General features: G+C 47.0%; 1 protein-coding gene across 6 annotated transcripts in view; it reads right to left on the bottom strand.

Annotated features, from left to right (window-relative positions):
* RNF213 (ring finger protein 213) overlaps nt 1-19,507 on the bottom strand; it is a 58,746-nt gene that overhangs the window by 33,973 nt on the left and 5,266 nt on the right. For 4 of the 6 annotated variants that reach the window (XR_008469350.1, XM_054221153.1, XM_054221151.1 and 1 more), the window contains exons 4-26: nt 19,113-19,472; nt 17,090-17,314; nt 16,172-16,531; nt 14,960-15,184; nt 14,054-14,413; nt 13,147-13,328; nt 12,284-12,442; nt 11,811-12,004; nt 11,296-11,573; nt 9,866-10,134; nt 8,658-8,846; nt 7,922-8,120; nt 7,180-7,235; nt 6,841-6,994; nt 6,175-6,327; nt 5,409-5,507; nt 4,471-4,593; nt 3,879-4,059; nt 3,105-3,278; nt 2,690-2,842; nt 1,810-2,399; nt 1,353-1,518; nt 523-740 (exon numbers count right to left, since the gene is read on the bottom strand). Coding sequence is in view for 5 of the 6 variants with exons in the window: in XM_054221153.1 (XP_054077128.1) it covers nt 523-740; nt 1,353-1,518; nt 1,810-2,399; nt 2,690-2,842; nt 3,105-3,278; nt 3,879-4,059; nt 4,471-4,593; nt 5,409-5,507; nt 6,175-6,327; nt 6,841-6,994; nt 7,180-7,235; nt 7,922-8,120; nt 8,658-8,846; nt 9,866-10,134; nt 11,296-11,573; nt 11,811-12,004; nt 12,284-12,442; nt 13,147-13,328; nt 14,054-14,413; nt 14,960-15,184; nt 16,172-16,531; nt 17,090-17,314; nt 19,113-19,472 (5,067 nt within the window). In the remaining variant the exon portion in view is untranslated. Of the gene's footprint in view, nt 1-522; nt 741-1,352; nt 1,519-1,809; nt 2,400-2,689; nt 2,843-3,104; nt 3,279-3,878; nt 4,060-4,470; nt 4,594-5,408; nt 5,508-6,174; nt 6,328-6,840; nt 6,995-7,179; nt 7,236-7,921; nt 8,121-8,657; nt 8,847-9,865; nt 10,135-11,295; nt 11,574-11,810; nt 12,005-12,283; nt 12,443-13,146; nt 13,329-13,747; nt 14,027-14,053; nt 14,414-14,959; nt 15,185-15,865; nt 16,145-16,171; nt 16,532-17,089; nt 17,315-19,112; nt 19,473-19,507 lie in introns of those variants that run through there. The other 2 variants (XM_054221155.1, XM_054221156.1) reach the window with 2 other exon arrangements.

Here is a 19,507-nt window from a genome sequence, read left to right as displayed (position 1 = left end):
CTTGGCACTTCTTTCCAGGATTACATCTGTGTTCAGGCCCAACGGCTTGGGCTGGCATAAGAGTTTCAAGGACAGGGAAGGAAGAAAGGAATGACTACTAGCCACAGCCTGATATTTCTGCACAGCTGTTCTTTACCGACACCATGGGAGGCTGAACAAACAGAACCCACAGTGCTTCAATGCCTCTTGCTATAGAAACATGTCCTGCTGCAACGAATAAGACAGAGTTCCCAGCCATCTGCCTTCCCTCTTTTGCGTCATCATTCAAACTTCTGCAAGAGCCATGTCACACTTAAAAGCCTCAGCAGCTCTCTGGAGAAATCTGTGCTATATCAGTTACACGTGCTGCAGTGAATTTTTGTGCCACGGAAACATAAGATATTTTTCTTCCAATAACAAAAGCTGCTGTGATGTCCCATCCTCACACAAATGCAATTTGCTCTGTGCAGTCAATCTTCCAGCCACTCTTGGAAGTCACAAACGCAAACGGATACGGAGAGGACCTGCTCCAGCAGAACTCACCAGTTTCTTGGGAAGATTCTCATCACTGTCCAGGGCTCGCCACAGCTTCGTCAAGCAGCACATGAAGTCCTCAAACCCTGAGTCTTGCCTAAGCTCATAGAGCAGGGAAGAGTAGCCATGCACAGTGTCATGGAAACATGCCACACGGTCCACATCCATGTCATTCTCCCCAGCAGAGATGGAGGCCAAGTCTACAAATACCTTCAGCTCGTTTATATCTTAAATGAGATAAACACATGAATGAACAACAAATGAGGCAGCTTTAATGCAATTCCTTTGCAATTCCAACATCACCACCTTTTACAGAAAATGCAGAAAGAATGCCTTTGAAGAGCATCTCCTGTGAACTTTCCTCCACCCACCCGGCCAGCACCTTTGCTAGGAGATTCATCCTCAGCCCTGGCTTTTCTCCACATTGCCACGAACAGCAGATTCACAGCCAGGACAGAAGCAGTACAAAGAGTTTGTGCTTCTGTGCACGTAAGACAACTGAGCTGGCAGACACACAACTAATCCTGTTAAATGGATGGCCTCTGTTCTCTTAAATAACCGGTCTGAACTGAATTGTAGCAGCTATTACAACCCTCCAGATCAAGCCCAGCTATCGGGCAGGGTAGCTACTGTGTGCTGCACAAGACCGCAGTGGCATGTGCATGCTACTTCATAGCACGTTCCACACCGAAACCCGTAAGAGATGCTTGTAACCATCAATATCAGACACCGTGAAGGCATAAAGCAGATGGGTCACAGATATGGCATTGCTTCTGCCCCCACACAACTGGTATCCCTTCTGGCACCATCTGCCTGATTCCTGGGTGAGCAGCACACACCTTTCAGTGCTTCTCTGACCCAGCAGACAAACTCCTTCTGCTGGGCCAGCTCCCTCAGACACCCACGACGGTTCACAGTCATCCCCTGCAGCAGTCTCTTGGCATGCATAAGCTCAGGGCTGATGGAGTCCAGCTTTTGTGTCTTGTATGATTCAAGCTTTTCTGTCTACGAAGCAAGTGGTGAAAACAAACATTCAGTCTGGAAATGGGAAACTCAACCAGCAGGGAAAGGAAAGCCCTCTGCAGAGCCACACCCCAAGCGGAGGAATAGCATCTTTTCTCTTTTAAGAAAGACTACACAAAAGCACTTTGAATGCTGAATTTTTATCTCAAATAAGCATTTTGGGACAGGGAACGGCTCTTGACAGACTAGGACAGACTTAAGGGAAGGTTTGGATTTACACAAGCTTCCTAGCCAACACCCTGACAGTACAGAGCAGAAGAAGTGGATGCTTACTATGTCCAACAAGTTTTCCAGGACACTGAAGTCACCAGAGAGGTTTAAAATCTCTTTGACATTGGCAATGATCTTCGCAGCATCAAAAGTTAAATGCATTTCATGGTATTGCTGGATCTGCTGAAATCGCTGACCCACCCAGCCTCTGTCTTCTCCAGGTGCAAGCTCACATATGGTATTTAGTTCTGTTTTGATATCTTCCGGATGATTTGTGAATTCCTGAAAAATTGTATCAACTTCAGCGAGTGTGAGACTTCCAGATCTGAGATCATCATACAACCTTTCATAGCTCACAAAACAAGGGGAGATTAGATTGCTGAAAACATTATGAAGGTCCAATGCAGGAAAAGTGCTGTCCTCCTCCTCTTCTGAACTTTCACACTCCTCTCCTGCCATCTGCGCAGCTTCTTCCCAGAACTGCTGGAAGATCAGGCTATCCTTAAAAGAGTGCATTTTCTGGGCAAATTCTTTCAGCTTTGGGCTTAAGCTGTAGTAGGTCTGTAGGGGTCTCCTTCCCACATTCACAGCTGTATTTAGTCTTTTTAAGCAAAGATCTTCCATGTGTTGAAATTCCACTTCACCTACATCAACTTTAAAAGAGAGAGAGAGGTCAGAGGCAGATCAGATGTCCAGCCTGTCTCCAGTTTACTGCATCTAATCCCCCAAGCTGCAAAATGCTATTGAGCATGTGCACCCTTCCAAATATCATTTGATGCATAAGCACTCATTTGATCCCTCAAATGCTCTAGGTTTACTTCCTCCACCCCTCCTCATACTTGCTGTGGTTTAGAATAAAACGTGTTTACAAAGCCTAGTCGTTTTCAAAGAATATCGTATTTTCTGGAGTTGCCACTTTCAAATTGTTCCCCCAAAACACTACCTTTCACAGATGCCTGCACCTTCCTACACATGCTCAGAAAGGTTCCTATTGCTTTTTTCTCTTTTCTGAGAAATGTTACTTCTTCTTGCCTCCTCTGCAGCAATTCTTTCAGTTCTCTCTGGAGTAGTTCTTTGTCTTCACTGAACTGGTGCTCTGAAAGAAAACTCATCTGTAGTCACCAGGCAGATACTTCCCACCCCCTGCACCCATAACTCAGGGTTGTGTTTGCAGAGTCACAAAGACCACAGTGAAATGCAGACAAGCAAACTGGAGTTGGGAGCTCCACATAAAGGACAAAGACAAGGGCAGCACCGCTAACTGCTGAAGCGCCCAATTCGCATTACTAATCACTGAAGCAGGTTAACACAATCCAACACTACAAGCCAACAGCGCCGCCTTTGAATAGTGCTCTTACTTATCTCCCAGATACAGATGAACTGTTTCTCATGCTGGAAAATCTCTTCCAGATGTTTCACAAGGATACACCCGTTACAGATGTCAGCAGTGACACTCGTAAGCACAGAGTCTGCCATGGCCATTACATTCTTTGCTTCATCTGTAAGTTTTTCTAGGAGATCTGTCTTTGTTCCTGTTCCAGAAACAAAGCATGTAAAACTTAGATCAGCCCTGCTTCACAAAAACTGGGCAGAATTAATAACTATTCAACATCATGATACAGAGTCCTTCCATTTCCCATTCAAATCCCTACCCAAAAGTCTGGGAACTCATCACACCACTCTCCAACCCCTCATATTTTTCTGAGCAGAAACAGCCAGGATCACGGGAAAGCGATTCAGAAGCCTTCCCATGGAGAGCCCATACCCAAAGCCTGTGGAGGAAACATGAGCCATTTTGATCCATTCACATGACCAACACTCTTGCATTTTCGTGTAGCAACAACTTATTAGAACTTCTCAGGGAAATAAGTTATGTTCTACAAATCCACTTGCTCTACAGGTCCAGCAGTCCAGTACAAATCCTGAACTGGCTGCAGTGGATTAGCGCGAGAGGAACACTAGCTCACTCTTCCTTAGCTTTTCTGCTCCAAAAGCAGGCTGAATACCTTGGTCTTTGAGATAGGGAATAAAACAAGAGCAGGACAATTTTTATACAAGTTTGCTGCTCTGCAAAGTGGGAGCGGCAAGGCAGAGAACAGCTTCTCATAGACTCTTATAACTAACAGACATACCACTAAAGCCGAAGATATGTTTGATGTCAGGCCACGTAAGCAAGTGGTGCAAAATCTCATCAAAATCATCCTCCCGCTGCCCACTCTTTATGGGCCATGACTTCACAACAATAGCTGATACAAGCTGGCTGAATCGGCCCATGTTGTAGGGAGATATCTTCTCAAGGAGATTGCTCTGAGTCTGCACAAGGCATACAAGACGGAGAGGAGGAATGGGTCAGTGTTTTGGGTTATACTGCGTCCATCTGGCTCGGGATCAGGCATTGCTGTCAAGAAGTCACACCTTGGAGGTATGGCTGGGGCATATTCCAAAAAAGCTGTATGACGTGACTGACACCAGAAGCCATGATGGCAAAACCATTACAAGTATTTTCATGGACCCTTTATATGTGGATCCTCATTTCCCAATTTCTTGTCAGTATTTTTTTTTTGCTGGTTTAACAAACTTAAACAATCCACAGCAACTCAAGCCACGACAGCAACGTGCAACTCTCCTTCCACCACAATGCACGACCCTATACTATGCAACAGGATTTCTACGCAACAGGAAATTTGACATTTCCTTTTCCTACTTTGAGGGAAAATACAATACCTGGCAAGCTGCAGTTACAGCCTCTGTGGCACAATTGCAGAAACACCACTCAATGGAACAGTCGACTTGTTTAAATTCCCGGTGCTGAGAGCAGTAGGCTAAGATTTGGTTAACTGGAGGCTCCTACAGGGCGAAAGGCAGATTTCTTATCAAGTTAAGAGTTTCCAAAGTGTTTATTCTGAAAGCATGAAGGAGCGAGTGCTGCTATTAAGACAATAAAAGGAACTAAGTTCAAAAAATTTAAGTTTCCTGGTGGAGCTAAGCATCAGCCCATTTATCAGGGCCTGGAAGAGAGATGAAACACAAACAGACACGTGGAAAATCTTTCCATCTAAAATGTGTGATTACTTAACATGCATCTCTCCAAGCCAAGCTTCCACCAGGAAATATTTTTTTCCTGATTATACCATGAAAATAAACGGCTTAAAGAATTTTGCAACTGATAAAGAAAGGTGATGAGGAGATATACAAGTTCAATTTAGAAGGGACCTACACATTTGGGTATGCATTTGGGAGCCTGGACAACACAATTTCTGCACAATGGAAAAAGAGACAAGCGCCAACTTTGCTTCTGTAAGTCCTTGTGTGCTTACTTTACACCCACTGTTTCTTAAAACTATAGGGGTAGAAATTGCTCAAGATCTGCAGTTTCCTTTAAAGCATCAGGACATCAGTCACTGCGAGAAGCAGACCCGCACGGCAGGCTGCTGGGGTCTCTGACACCAAGAATACAGCATGGTACAGTTTCATGTCTAACTTTTGAGCTTCCAGAACATGGTTTATAACAGCAACGGCAATTTTTATGACAAAAGCCACAGTGTTTTCATGTGCCTTTTCAGGCTCTAGAAGCTATTCTCTAAGCACAGCAGAAGACTGTCTCTCTGCTTTGACCTCTGAACACCAGCACGCAGCGAGTCCTGTGGTGCATTCCTCCGTACCTCCTGAATTCTTCTCTTCAGATCTGCGAGTAAAGTCTTCTTCCACATCTTAGTGAACTGCTCATCTGGAAAGCTGATCGTCACAAATTCATTCCAGGCCTGCAGGTGAGAAGCAAACAAATCCAAAATACTAAGTGCTGAGATATAATATTCAAATAAGTAAATTAAAAGAACTATGCTGAGGAGAGACCCTACACTCCTCAGACAGTCTGCAGTCCTTTCAGACGTTCCATCCAGAAAAGCAGCACTCCCGGAGCTGCAAAAGGCAGCTTTTAAGCCCAAACAGTGTCAAAACATCCCTGTTGCTAGAGGAGACATTTGCATGAACCACTTCCACCTTGATGCTGGAAACTGTCCTCCCTGCTGGAAACAGGGAGGGCTGGGAGCAGAGCGAGTCAGACTGCAAGGAGCTGCTCTGCGCTTTGCCTGCTGGACGGCCTGAAGGACAGCCAGGACGTCCTACGGGGTGAGCAAGACAATAGCTCTGGCTAAACACCAACAAGGGGCAGCTCCTCGTCCCAGCAATGCGTCTTGGAACACCGAGAAAAAGGAGAAATCAGGTGAGCTGGGCAGCACCAATTATAGCCCTTTGCTTTTCAGCCCAACAGTGTTTAAAACAATCCAGCTTCTCAGCTGCTTGTCCCCATCTCATTCCTTACCCAGCCGCAGCAGCTACTGTTCCCAGCAAAGAGCCATTAGACTAAAGACTATATGGTTAAGCTACGGTAAAACACCATTTTATACATATTATTAGAAGATGACAAACCTGAAGTTCCCAATGAAAAGAGAACATCACATGGTCCAGGTGTTCTTCCAATAAAGTTTTGTTTAAAGCATTTCTGAACCAGGTTCGAGCGTCTCTCAGAGCTTCATTGAATACTTCTACCACTGGAGCTTCCTGCACAGCACCTCGTGGAACCTGCCACACGCAGGGGAAAAAAAAAAAAAAAAAAAAAAAGAAGAGTTCAGCAGGAGAGCAACGTACAACTGATTTAAATGAATATTTCTAAAAGAGAAGGTCTAGATGCATCCAAAGCACAAACACTCCCAGCAGCAGAGACCCACTGCTACTTGAATAACGGATAGAGAGAGGGTGAGAAAATGCAATGGTTACAAGTAGTTTGCGCTTAAGAATGCTTATTGCGGGAAATAAAGACAAAATATGTTTAAGGGGAAAAAAAAAACCAAACCACACATAAAACAAAACCCATGACAGCCAACCTAGGCATTCGACCTTATCTTTAATAAGCAGAATTAAAATCATTAAACAATTTCACAGCTTTTTGAGCATACCACAATCTTCGTTAATTCAGACTATTAATTTTTCCAAACTGAGAATTGATATGATCTAAAACCAGTCTATTGTATGATTTTTGTAATAATTCTAGATATCTTGCTCATATCAACCCCTGAATGGTTCCTTGGTACTCACTGCTGTGGGCTGAAGTTTGGCAACCTTTGAAATCATCATGGCAGAAGTGGCAGGAATCGCGTACCACCTCCCAAACTTCAGGTACTTGCAGGCACTCTTGTGCAGCTTGAGGCAACGGGTCAAGCAGGACTGCCAAGAGCCAGCTTCCAGAGCTCTGAAGAACAGAAATAAAGAGGAAGAATTTCTTTTCTGCTCAGAGGGGGGAAAAGGAAAAAAAAAAAAAAAAGGAAACTCCCAACAAATTCAGTGCACGCAATTCAAGCTACAGGCATAACCCCACCCCCCAGGCATGATGTAAATAAAAAGGATGATGCTCTCACAGACACACACTTCAGTTACCTGGCCTGCTTCTCATCCAAGGTGCGCAGCAGTGTCTTTAGAAGATTCTCTACTTTCTAAGAATAAAAAGATAGAAACATTAAACTGTGGAAGGAGTTTTACAGACTGGTTTCTCCTTAGTTGAGGCGATGCTGTGAAAGAGGGAATTCAGTATTCTTCCGTGCCTTCTCCAACGCTTTTATAAACACGTTATAAAGTCACAAGAATTATTTACTGGATGTCAGAGTCAACATATAGATGGTTATTATTTGTACAAATAATAGCACTTCTTACAATCTAGGGGTTTAAAATTTATTTTTCTTAGTGGCAGTGTGCAGTGTGTACTGTGTGTCCTCACACAAATACCAGTGTTTTCACAACAGGCAAGAAAATCTCTCAAACCAGCAGTGCCCTGCCCAAACCAACCCCCAAAAGCTGTGCCAAAAGTAGTTTCAGGCAGCCCCCCCTGAGGATCTCGGGATTAAAATATTTGCCATCAGTGACCAAGAGCAAATCCAGATAAGCAAACCCTCCTCTCAATGTCAACAACATTTTTTTGCTACAGGTACACCCTCTCATCTTCTCTTAGAAGTCTCCTACTTCAGAGCAACCTTTTTTGCATTTAGCTAAATGTTAAGTTCTTTGTGCTCCAACCTGCTACCAACCACATTCCCTCCAGTGACAGTCAATTCTGCTAAAAGGCACGCTACAGCCCAGTTTCAGCCTTTATCCCTTAGGTGAGTAAAGCTGCCAGAAGACAAACCTCAGAATTTTTCCAGGAAAACTCAATGTTCTCTAATCTGTAAGAAACACCTTGAAGAGTAACTAAGAAATCACTGGAGAAGTCTTGTATAAATTCAGCCAGGCTCTCCAGGGGCAGCACACAGATCCAGGACTTGACCAGAGTCCTATCAAATTCCATCAAGTGTTTCTTTTCTTTCATTAGTTGCAGTAGGGTCCCCCTGGAGGGAAGACAAAACAAAATCTTCAAGTTTTCAAGGAACAAAAGGCTACGAGCTTGTTCAGCCCACAAAGGACACTTATTCTCACTCCTGTGCTTTTTTCACTTACAGCTGAAGATCAGTAGAAGACCCCGAGACTCAGTGATCACAGCAGCAGTGTCAAACTACTGAGCAGAAGCACTCAAGGAAAATAAACTCCAGCTTTTGCTCAGATTCTGCACAATGCGTATCGTGAGCTGCTTTAACTCACGCCAGGCATCACCAACTGCATAAGCTGCTCCACAGCTTGCGGAGTCAAGGATTTTTTGTGTCTGAAAGGTCATATACTGCATAGCTTTGCTATATGCCATAGTCTCCGAGCAACCAATATTGTCTGTGTTCATGTATCCCAAATATCCATTGACATGCTATGTTTCTTATTTTTTAAAAAACAAGGGAGGGGAAGAAACAAAAAAGAGAGAAGAGGTACAGTAAGGTGATCACCACCGACTACAATGTCCAGGCACTGGGTAAACCTAGCAATTCTGGAAGACTCACATATCGTGCTTCTTCCTTCTTTCAGCAAATGGAAGCCCTTCCAGCCCTGCCCAGGTATCTTCTTCCATTGGCAAGTGGTCATGCTGCGAAGGAGCAGCAAGGGAATGCAGAAGAGGAAGAATCCACACCCACTGGTCTACTTGGTCGTCAATGCATCTCTGGCACAAGTTTGTCAGGTGAATCTTCAAACTAAAAAAAGCACCAAAAGAAACACACAGTAGAAGAATAGCTTGGTACAGGACTCAAGAATATCCTGGCGGGGGGAAGGCTACATCTCAATTTTGCTATGTACCTTCAACAAAATTCTGGTAATTATTTTAGATCAATCTTGTCTTCATTGAAGGGCATATATGGTAAAAGTTTAAGACTGAACGCTGTAATCTTACTGGAATCTCTCTGCACAGACCCTACTAATGTAGCACTGAGAAAGAGTGCCAATACTTTACAGTCTCCACCTGAGCCCCCCCCAGCTCAGTCAGGGCTGGGGTGACACAGATGCACAGAGCCAGCATTCTAGGGACAATTCTCGGCCTCCTTGGTTGGCCTCCAAAAGGAAATTTAACAGCTGTAGCTGTGCAAGTGATCTAGAAATTGGAGTGCCGGATAAGCAGTTAGATAACAGTATAACAAGCAGGCACTCTGAGGAAAAATCAACAAAAAGCTTGCAGCAGTGCACATCAGAGGAGACAAGAAGAATCCAAATATGGCATTTAAATTTAAATGAGTAAACACATGATGATGCCGATCCTTGGAGTTGTTAAGTATGAATAGCAAACAGGTAAGGATCTAGAAACTGCTTGACAGAAAAGGACAATACATAAGATTTTTATATATAAAGAAAAACTAACAGTTTTAACTCAATCTACTAATCTGGCAACAGTTACAAGCTGTAATAAGGGAAATCCTGTTTGGACAAAAGGAAAACATTTTTCACATCAAGAAAGGGCTGTGGCTGTAAGAGGGCCCCAGGAGGTTGTGCAACCTTCATCCCTGTTTTTCAGATGTTGACTGCAACCTTGCCTGGGCTTCAGCTCTGCTTTGAGCAGGAGGTTGGAACAGAGACCTCCGAAGATACCTTCAAACCTAATTTTTTCGTGATTGTCTGACACTAGAGATCCAAATCCCTTATTGTTTTATCACAGGGTGCTATACTTGCTGCAAAACCAGCCCAGTTAGTTAGCTTGTAAGTGCTCCAGTAACATACATACCTAGTAACTGCTGTAAAAGTCTTTGTGATTTGATGATGTTCATCCAGTATGGTTTGTTGTGACACCTTATCCAAGCACAAGAGGCTACACAGGTCAGCCAGATCCACTTTAGATACTGGCAGCTGGAGCGATTCAACTGCTGTGAGAATGGTGAGCCCCAGAGCTAGTTTACTTTTTAGTACCATGTCCTCCTGTGATGCTTTTGTACGTTCTGGTGCAAGGAAAGGAAGAGCTATTCTCCTCATGTATTGCAGCAGCAAATCATTCACCTAGGATAAAGAAGGGAAGAAACAAACCAACTGCAGCATTAGTTCCCCAACAAGTCTTTTACTTCTGAAGCCCTTTTCTTCTGCTGGTTACAGCGAGGACACTGGACGGCCCTGTACACCCCATGACATGGCGTGGTACTGGCATCTAAGCACACATGGTACTGACCACCACCAGAACGTCAGGCGTGGTACCCCGGTACCAGCGACTGTTTGATGCCCCTCTCCGTGCCACCAGCTCCCACCACTCAGCTACTGCCACATCTTCCCATGCCCAGCAGAGCTGGGGAGCATCAAGGGGCTGGGGCAGACCTCAGGAAGGGAACTGGTGAGCTGAGCAGCTGTACACGCAACGCTGCCTTATGTCACCATCGCACGCCGCAAGCAGACTCCAGTTTAGCAGTGGACTCAGCCTTGGTTGGGAGTCAACGAAAGGAGAGAGATTTCTGTCCTTACCCACAGCCCCCAACAGCTACTCTGAAACCACATCCCGGGGGGGGACCACGGTACTGCCGTGCTTGGTGATACCAAAATCACCCTTCTGAAAACCAGCGGTGACACGGAACACCGGCGGGCTCGGCTGAGCTGGGCGGGTATGCCATCTTGTGGCCTCTCCTGTGTCACCAGGAGAGTTAGAAACAAGGAGCCCTGACACCAGTCTGAAGCCCCAAAAAAGACAACGTGACATTTCTGCCACCTTTCATAATTATGCCAGGTAAGGAATGTAGGACTCCAGAAGCCCTCTCTGCATCACTGCTTAGAACTGGACCAGGAAGAGCTCAACTCAAAAAAAAGGCAGGCTTGGAGTCCAAGATGAGTGCAGAGAAGTCGGTGACAGTGTGACTGGCAGCAAAACTAAAGGGCCAGGCTTGGGAAATTAATATCCAGACAACAAAACCCACTCAAGTAAGAATTCGCCATATCACAGCTCTGCTGTTGACCAATATGGGATATTCAGACCAGCACCTAATTACAAAGGTGTGACCGAAGTTCCCAAGGCAGACGGTGGCAGTCACCCCGAAAGGATCCCCACCGCTTCCGTCACACCTGAACATTTGGTCTAGAAAAGCAAAATTAACCCAAAGTCAACAGCAAAATTCAAAAGTGCTGCGTTTAGTAACGGAGCACCTGCTTCCCAGTATCTGTTAGAAGAAAAGGGCTTACCTGCTGCGTGCCAAAGTTTAACTCTGTCCATGGCATTTGCCTGCCCTCAAATACCCTGGGTTCTTTTGTAACAAAGTAAAACTGTTTCAGCTGGCCGAGGAAGTTTCTCAAGTTGTCGGGACTCCAGGTTCCAAGAATGCTGAAGATATTTTCTAACATAATATTTGCAGCTATTTTCTTCCCTTTCACCACATCTTTGTTTTTATCAAAAGACACCATCTTCCGTAAGTTTTTTAGCATGGAAGCCTTACACACAATATCATCATACTGATGCCATTCTAGAGTAAGCAACACAGACGAGAACACAGGAAAACAATGGTTTGAGAAACAAACACACATTTGTGCATGCCTTCACTCCTTCAGCTGACCACAGAAATACCCGCGCTGACCCATTAAGTTTCCAACTTCAGATAGTGCTGTCTAACAATAATGCTAGTCTGTATAAAGCTAGAGATCACCCCACCAAAAAACCCCACGGATCGGTGCAATATGCAGATCCAGTCAGAAAAGCTCACCTCCGTTGCTGAGCAAGCCACTGTTTATGAATAAGCAGCGATTCACGTGATAATTCGATACTGAATTCTTGTAAATAAACTCATAATCCCCTTCACCACAGCTAACCCAATATTTGTAAGGAATGTGTTTATTCATGTTTTCTTTTGCAAGAGTTACAGCGCCTTCAATGAGGTATCCATGTTCTTCTAGATACCTAGGAAACACAAAACACAGCAAAGGCAGGCAAAGGACATGTCAGCTGACCTATATACTTCCTTTTCCACGCATCACTCCATTTCTAATAGGAATGGTGATTATTCTTTCATGATGAAAGTTTTAGAATACTTGTCTCCACTATGAAAACCCTTTGTAGCAATACCCACCTATGGGCATATAGCTACAGGCTTACACGTTAAATGAAGTACCACATTCCATCCTCTTTTCCAGAACCCAAACGCTCCCACCCCTCTGTGTGACTCCCGGGGGCACTTACTTGGCGCAGTGCAGCTCACAAATGTTGTCCTTCCAGTTTGCATAGGGAGAAATGCCTTCACCCCTGATGAACACTTTATGGGTCTCAGGGTTTAGTTTGAAGTCTTTGGACAATATCGCATGGAAATATACTGTAACACCATCCCTTCGGCTCACAGAACTACGAGAAAGAATTCAAAGGAAAATACAAAGAACTATAATTCTTACTATTTTTTAAAAATTGCACAAAACATTACAAGCCACAAATAAGATCCGAGTCACACACTTACTGGATGCAAGACCCATGAGCTCTGTCAGTACTTCACTCAAACTGATGCTACATAACAGGCCTAGTGCAAAAAGGTAAAAATGGGTTCCTAAAGGCAGCATGAAATACTCTGGCCACGTGCACCTGGGCCACTGCATGGGTAAACCAAAAGAAATACCTCGCCCAGCAGAGTCGCCTGCAATGGCTATGCTTTATCCTCCTTCCAGCTCATACAGATTACACAGAGCAAGTTCCACTAATCAAAAGAGCTCTTCACACTATTGATCCACAGAGTTACACGTGTAACGCACACGTTGTTTGTAACAGTAAGAACTAACAGAGCAATCTGATTGTTTTGATACTCAAACAGGTTCAAGTACCAAGCGTACCATACTACCCAGTACATGAACTCTGCAGCAACTGCCGATTAAACGTGAGCTCTGTTGCACGAGCAGCAGTTTACCTCAGCTTTAAGGCAATTGTATTTCCACATATCCAATATGCACGCAGGCTTAATCTTAGTACTTCACCCCCTGCCTCAACCTGGAGTCCTCTAGTCCTCCTTCCACCGAATCCTGTAAGTGAAGAGAGCCAGGGAGCAGCAGGGGTGTTCTCACCTTTCTTTAACCTTATCCACACATTTCTGGTTCCCTTGTTGCTTTTTGTCCTTGCAACTCTCTGTTACAGACGAAGCACCATAATTTCTGGAAGTCTCAGGTCCTTTGGTCTGACTTGTCTTCTCAGTTACTTCGTGCACATTCTCACTTGGGGTCTTCTTTTTCTCCTTTGTGCCTTCACTCTGCAAGAAGAAGACAAACAGTACCCAATTAAACAGGAGACCCTGGAAGTAACACCTGCAGAAACATCCAACACCACTTCAGATGGGTGGGGACACTGAGAAATGACAGCACACCAGCAGATATCCCACTGAGCTCACTGGAGCACACCTGGAAAAGAGACAAGTTCACAGCTCCTGGGGCAAAGTGAGCAACCACTCGGCGAGAGCGCTCTGCTAGAGCTGACACGCAGGAGAGCAAAACTCAAGAAAGAGACACTTCACAGCGCTCCCTGCTATCACCCCGTATCTCCAGCCTCGTGGTCCTCAGCTTTACTCACAGCACAAACAAGTCTAGTTATAAAGGGAAACTTTGAACGCTCTGGTGAGTATTCGGCTGTGTTGGGGACTCACACACTTGCCCTGGCACTCAAACAGCTCACTTTCTGCCTGCTCTCCTGTTTCTCCTTCCCAGCCTCCGAGCGTTGGACCGCCGCTGGAGCCTTTGCCTCTTGACTTGGATGTTCAGCACCAGGACTTGCAGGATCCATTTTAGGCACTCCCGTACCAGGAGGCAACCCAGAGGAAAGGCCCGCTCTCTCCCCTGCTGAGGCCAGCTTCTGACTGCTACCCGAGGACTGGCAATCTGGTCTGGTTTCTGGAAGCTGGCCAGCGTCAGGGGCACGACTGCCCCCTTCCACCTCACTCCTGACCGCTTCTCCACACTCCCTGCTGCTTCCGCCCCTCACCTTCTCCTTTGGGGCTGCAGAGCTTGGAGATGGGGCAGCCACGTTATCCGTGCTCCTCTGCTTTGCTGGAGTCATCACGTCTACGCTGCTGTCACCGCCTTCTGCAACCGCTTCCACGCTGCCGCCTTCCTTCCCCAAGTCACCCAACACCCTGTCGCTTTCAGGAGCTCCTCCACTCCCACCAGCAAGTACATCAGCACCTGCTTTGGCTACTTCACCGCCCGGGGTTTGGCGTTCTTGGGGAATAACACCCGTATCAGGCAATTCTGCAGGTTGAGCTGGTGCCGTGATTAGAGGAGGCAGTGAGTTCTGCTCCCCAGAGCTGGACGGACCTTTCCTCGCTTTGCTCTTCTTCTTTTTCTATGTTGGAAAAAAAGAGAAGCAACAAGACAATGTCTGTTTTTCATTGTCAGAGAAAGAGTCCTTGTCATCTCTCCTCCATTGCTGCTACATCTTCCTGCTCCACTGGGTTAATGGGGAACGATGAGGAAGAGACGGGACAAGACCAGCTACCATCCCCTATAGCAGGTGAAATGCAAGTGACTCTTGAGAATTCTCTAGCTGTAACATTCAAGACTTTCTCAGCAGGAACACAGAGCAGTGCTGAGCAAGATGCTCACTAACATGATCAGACCAATTACTAAGCTGCTGGCTTCTGTACTGTTTCCCTCAATGCAGCGTAGGTACTGTTAGGGGGAGCTGTACCGCCCAGCACACCGGCTCTCCGCATACGCAACACCCCACGTAAGCAAATACATCTGCACTTTCCCGAGGAACACAGGCAGCAGCATCCAGATGCGGGCCAAAGGGATTCACGGCGACGCAGCCCAGCATCATTGCTTTGCAAAGGAGAGAGCAACGCGTTACTGGCTACTCCTGCCCCTCAGCACCAACAAACAGCCTTACCCTCTTCTCCTTCACGTGATGCTGGAGCAGCTCCAGCAGAGATCTGACCTCTTCCTCCTCCTCCTCTGTTTCAGTAGAGGAAGAAGTCCCACCTGCAGCGCATTCAGGTGTTGTCTCTGAGGTATTGATCAAAGCAGCCTCAGGTCCTTTGGTCTGACTTGTCTTCTCAGCTCCTTCGTGCACATTCTCACTTGGGGTCTTCTTTTTCTCCTTTGTGCCTTCACTCTGCAAGGGGAAGACAAACAGTGCCCAATTAAACAGGAGACCCTGGAAGTTACACCTGCAGAAACATCCAACACCGCTTCAGGCAGGGGACAGGGACACCCAGAAATCACAGCAGACCAGCTGGCTTCACCCTTCTGGAAATAGAAATCCCTCATAGAGGGAAGCTACTGGTTAAGGAAAGCGATGCATGGGTTGGAAGAGAAATCCAACTCAAACACATTGGCAAGAAGTCAGGTCAGTAAGTCACACATTCCCAGAGGAAGGGGCATTAAGAAAATGAAAGATACCCAGCAGCAATTTACACCTTTACAGGGCTGTCTGCGAGTGGAGCACTGACACCTACAAAGCACAAAGACCTCCTCGTGAGAGGAGATCCCACCCAGCTCACTGGAGCACACCTGGAAGAGCGGCTGGAGAAGAGACAAGTTCACAGCTCCTGGGGCAAAGTGAGCAACCACTCGGCGAGAGCGCTCTGCTAGAGCTGACATGCAGGAGAGCAAAACTCAAGAAAGAGACGCTTCACAGTGCTCCCTGCTATCAATCCATATCTCCAGCCTCGTGGTCCTCAGCTTTACTCACAGCACAAACAAGTCTAGTTATAAAGGGAAACTTTGAACGCTCTGGTGAGTATTCGGCTGTGTTGGGGACTCACACACTTGCCCTGGCACTCAAACAGCTCACTTTCTGCCTGCTCTCCTGTTTCTCCTTCCCAGCCTCCGAGCGTTGGACCGCCGCTGGAGCCTTTGCCTCTTGACTTGGATGTTCAGCACCAGGACTTGCAGGATCCATTTTAGGCACTCCCGTACCAGGAGGCAACCCAGAGGAAAGGCCCGCTCTCTCCCCTGCTGAGGCCAGCTTCTGACTGCTACCCGAGGACTGGCAATCTGGTCTGGTTTCTGGAAGCTGGCCAGCGTCAGGGGCACGACTGCCCCCTTCCACCTCACTCCTGACCGCTTCTCCACACTCCCTGCTGCTTCCGCCCCTCACCTTCTCCTTTGGGGCTGCAGAGCTTGGAGATGGGGCAGCCACGTTATCCGTGCTCCTCTGCTTTGCTGGAGTCATCACGTCTACGCTGCTGTCACCGCCTTCTGCAACCGCTTCCACGCTGCCGCCTTCCTTCCCCAAGTCACCCAACACCCTGTCGCTTTCAGGAGCTCCTCCACTCCCACCAGCAGGTACATCAGCACCTGCTTTGGCTACTTCACCGCCCGGGGTTTGGCATTCTTGGGGAATAACACCCGTATCAGGCAATTCTGCAGGTTGAGCTGGTGCCGTGATTAGAGGAGGCAGTGAGTTCTGCTCCCCAGAGCTGGAAGGACCCTTCCTCGCTTTGCTCTTCTTCTTTTTCTATGTTGGAAAAAAAAAAAAGAAAAAAAAGAAGGAATGAGACAATGTCCGTTTTTCATTGTCAAAGAAAGAGTCCTTGTCATCTCTCCTCCATTGCTGCTACATCTTCCTGCTCCACTGGGTTAATGGGGAACGATGAGGAAGAGACGGGACAAGACCAGCTACCATCCCCTATAGCAGGTGAAATGCAAGTGACTCTTGAGAATTCTCTAGCTGTAACATTCAAGACTTTCTCAGCAGGAACACAGAGCAGTGCTGAGCAAGATGCTCACTAACAAGATCAGACCAATTACTAAGCTGCTGGCTTCTGTACTGTTTCCCTCAATGCAGCGTAGGTACTGTTAGGGGGAGCTGTACCGCCCAGCACACCGGCTCTCCACATACGCAACACCCCACGTAAGCAAATACATCTGCAGTTTCCCGAGGAACACAGGCAGCAGCATCCAGATGCGGGCCAAAGGGATTCACGGCGACGCAGCCCAGCATCATTGCTTTGCAAAGGAGAGAGCAACACGTTACTGGCTACTCCTGCCCCTCAGCACCAACAAACAGCCTTACCCTCTTCTCCTTCACATGATGCCGGAGCAGCTCCAGCAGAGATCTGACCTCTTCCTCCTCCTCCTCTGTTTCAGTAGAGGAAGAAGTCCCACCTGCAGCGCATTCAGGTGTTGTCTCTGAGGTATTGATCAAAGCAGCCTCAGGTCCTTTGGTCTGACTTGTCTTCTCAGCTCCTTCGTGCACATTCTCACTTGGGGTCTTCTTTTTCTCCTTTGTGCCTTCACTCTGCAAGGGGAAGACAAACAGTGCCCAATTAAACAGGAGACCCTGGAAGTTACACCTGCAGAAACATCCAACACCGCTTCAGGCAGGGGACAGGGACACCCAGAAATCACAGCAGACCAGCTGGCTTCACCCTTCTGGAAATAGAAATCCCTCATAGAGGGAAGCTACTGGTTAAGGAAAGCGATGCATGGGTTGGAAGAGAAATCCAACTCAAACACATTGGTGATGAGAGATGTTAGTTGTTTAGCTTAAGTAAGTTTTACTTAGAATGAATTGCTTCGGGTTCTAGTATGGTGCAACTGAAGATGTTTGCCTAGCTTTACTTTGCATGAGAAGCTAGCTTTGCTGAAGATTTTAGGCTGCAATAGAGTTAATTTTCTTATTAATTTTCCTACCAGCTGGTACAGTGCTGCATTTAGTCTTTTAGCACAAGGAAAATGTCGATAACACACTGGTGTTTTGGTAGTGTTTTCTCTAAGTCTGAGACTTTTCAGTTCCCCACATTCTGCCAGTGAGCACAGGTGCACAAGAAGCATAAATCAGAAGATAAAGAGGCTACAACTGTCAGCAGAGACAGCAAATCAACAAGATAAGAGCAGTCAACAGCCTGTCTGCCTGGACACATAAAAAGAATCCAATAAGGTGTTAGAAAACCACGGACCAAAAATCACCATTGGACTAAAAGTCGGGTGAAGCACGCGTGAGGAGCGTGTGAGTGCAGGTGTATGGACTGCAAAGGTACAACTGCCCAGGGATTTCTTTCTTTGACATTCCTCTCTGCAGGCAGCCAGCTAGATGACCCTGTCACTATACCTTTCAATTAAATTACTTATTTTTCTAATATTCAACTCCTGAGACTCTGCTGAGGGAAACACAGGGTCGAGCCTGAAGAAGACGGAAGCACGCCCAAGAGTAAGAGTCAGAAGGGGCACCCGTCAGCTCCCTGCAGTCGCCCATTGCAGGGCGACCCCGGTCCAAACAGTGACAGACTCCTGTGGTGCGTGTGTGACTGCTTGAATGGGGTGTGAATGCTCGGGTAGCAGCTCCACCTTCAACAGTAGCAAGAAGTCAGGTCAGTAAGTCACACATTCCCAGAGGATGGGGCATTAAGAAAATGAAAGATACCCAGCAGCAATTTACACCTTTACAGGCTACAAAGCACAAAGACCTCCTCCTGAGAGGAGATCCCACCCAGCTCACTGGAGCACACCTGGAGAGCGGCTGGAGAAGAGACAAGTTCACAACTCCTGGGGCAAAGTGAGCAACCACTCGGCGAGAGCGCTCTGCTAGAGCTGACATGCAGGAGAGCAAAACTCGAGAAAGAGACACTTCACAGCGCTCCCTGCTATCACCCCGTATCTCCAGCCTCGTGGTCCTCAGCTTTACTCACAGCACAAACAAGTCTAGTTATAAAGGGAAACTTTGAACGCTCTGGCGAGTATTCGGCTGTGTTGGGGACTCACACACTTGCCCTGGCACTCAAACAGCTCACTTTCTGCCTGCTCTCCTGTTTCTCCTTCCCAGCCTCCGAGCGTTGGACCGCCGCTGGAGCCTTTGCCTCTTGACTTGGATGTTCAGCACCAGGACTTGCAGGATCCATTTTAGGCACTCCCGTACCAGGAGGCAACCCAGAGGAAAGGCCCGCTCTCTCCCCTGCTGAGGCCAGCTTCTGACTGCTACCCAAGGACTGGCAATCTGGTCTGGTTTCTGGAAGCTGGCCAGCGTCAGGGGCACGACTGCCCCCTTCCACCTCACTCCTGACCGCTTCTCCACACTCCCTGCTGCTTCCGCCCCTCACCTTCTCCTTTGGGGCTGCAGAGCTTGGAGATGGGGCAGCCACGTTATCCGTGCTCCTCTGCTTTGCTGGAGTCATCACGTCTACGCTGCTGTCACCACCTTCTGCAACCGCTTCCACGCTGCCGCCTTCCTTCCCCAAGTCACCCAACGCCCTGTCGCTTTCAGGAGCTCCTCCACTCCCACCAGCAAGTACATCAGCACCTGCTTTGGCTACTTCACCGCCCAGGGTTTGGCGTTCTTGGGGAATAACACCCGTATCAGGCAATTCTGCAGGTCGAGCTGGTGCCGTGATTAGAGGAGGCAGTGAGTTCTGCTCCCCAGAGCTGGAAGGACCTTTCCTCGCTTTGCTCTTCTTCTTTTTCTATATTGGAAAAAAAGAGAAGCAACAAGACAATG

Source organism: Rissa tridactyla, chromosome 15, assembly GCF_028500815.1.
Source record: "Rissa tridactyla isolate bRisTri1 chromosome 15, bRisTri1.patW.cur.20221130, whole genome shotgun sequence".
Classification (NCBI taxonomy): Eukaryota; Metazoa; Chordata; class Aves; order Charadriiformes; family Laridae; genus Rissa; species Rissa tridactyla.
Note: the sequence above shows the minus strand (reverse complement) of the source record. Positions and strands in the feature narration are given on the sequence as shown.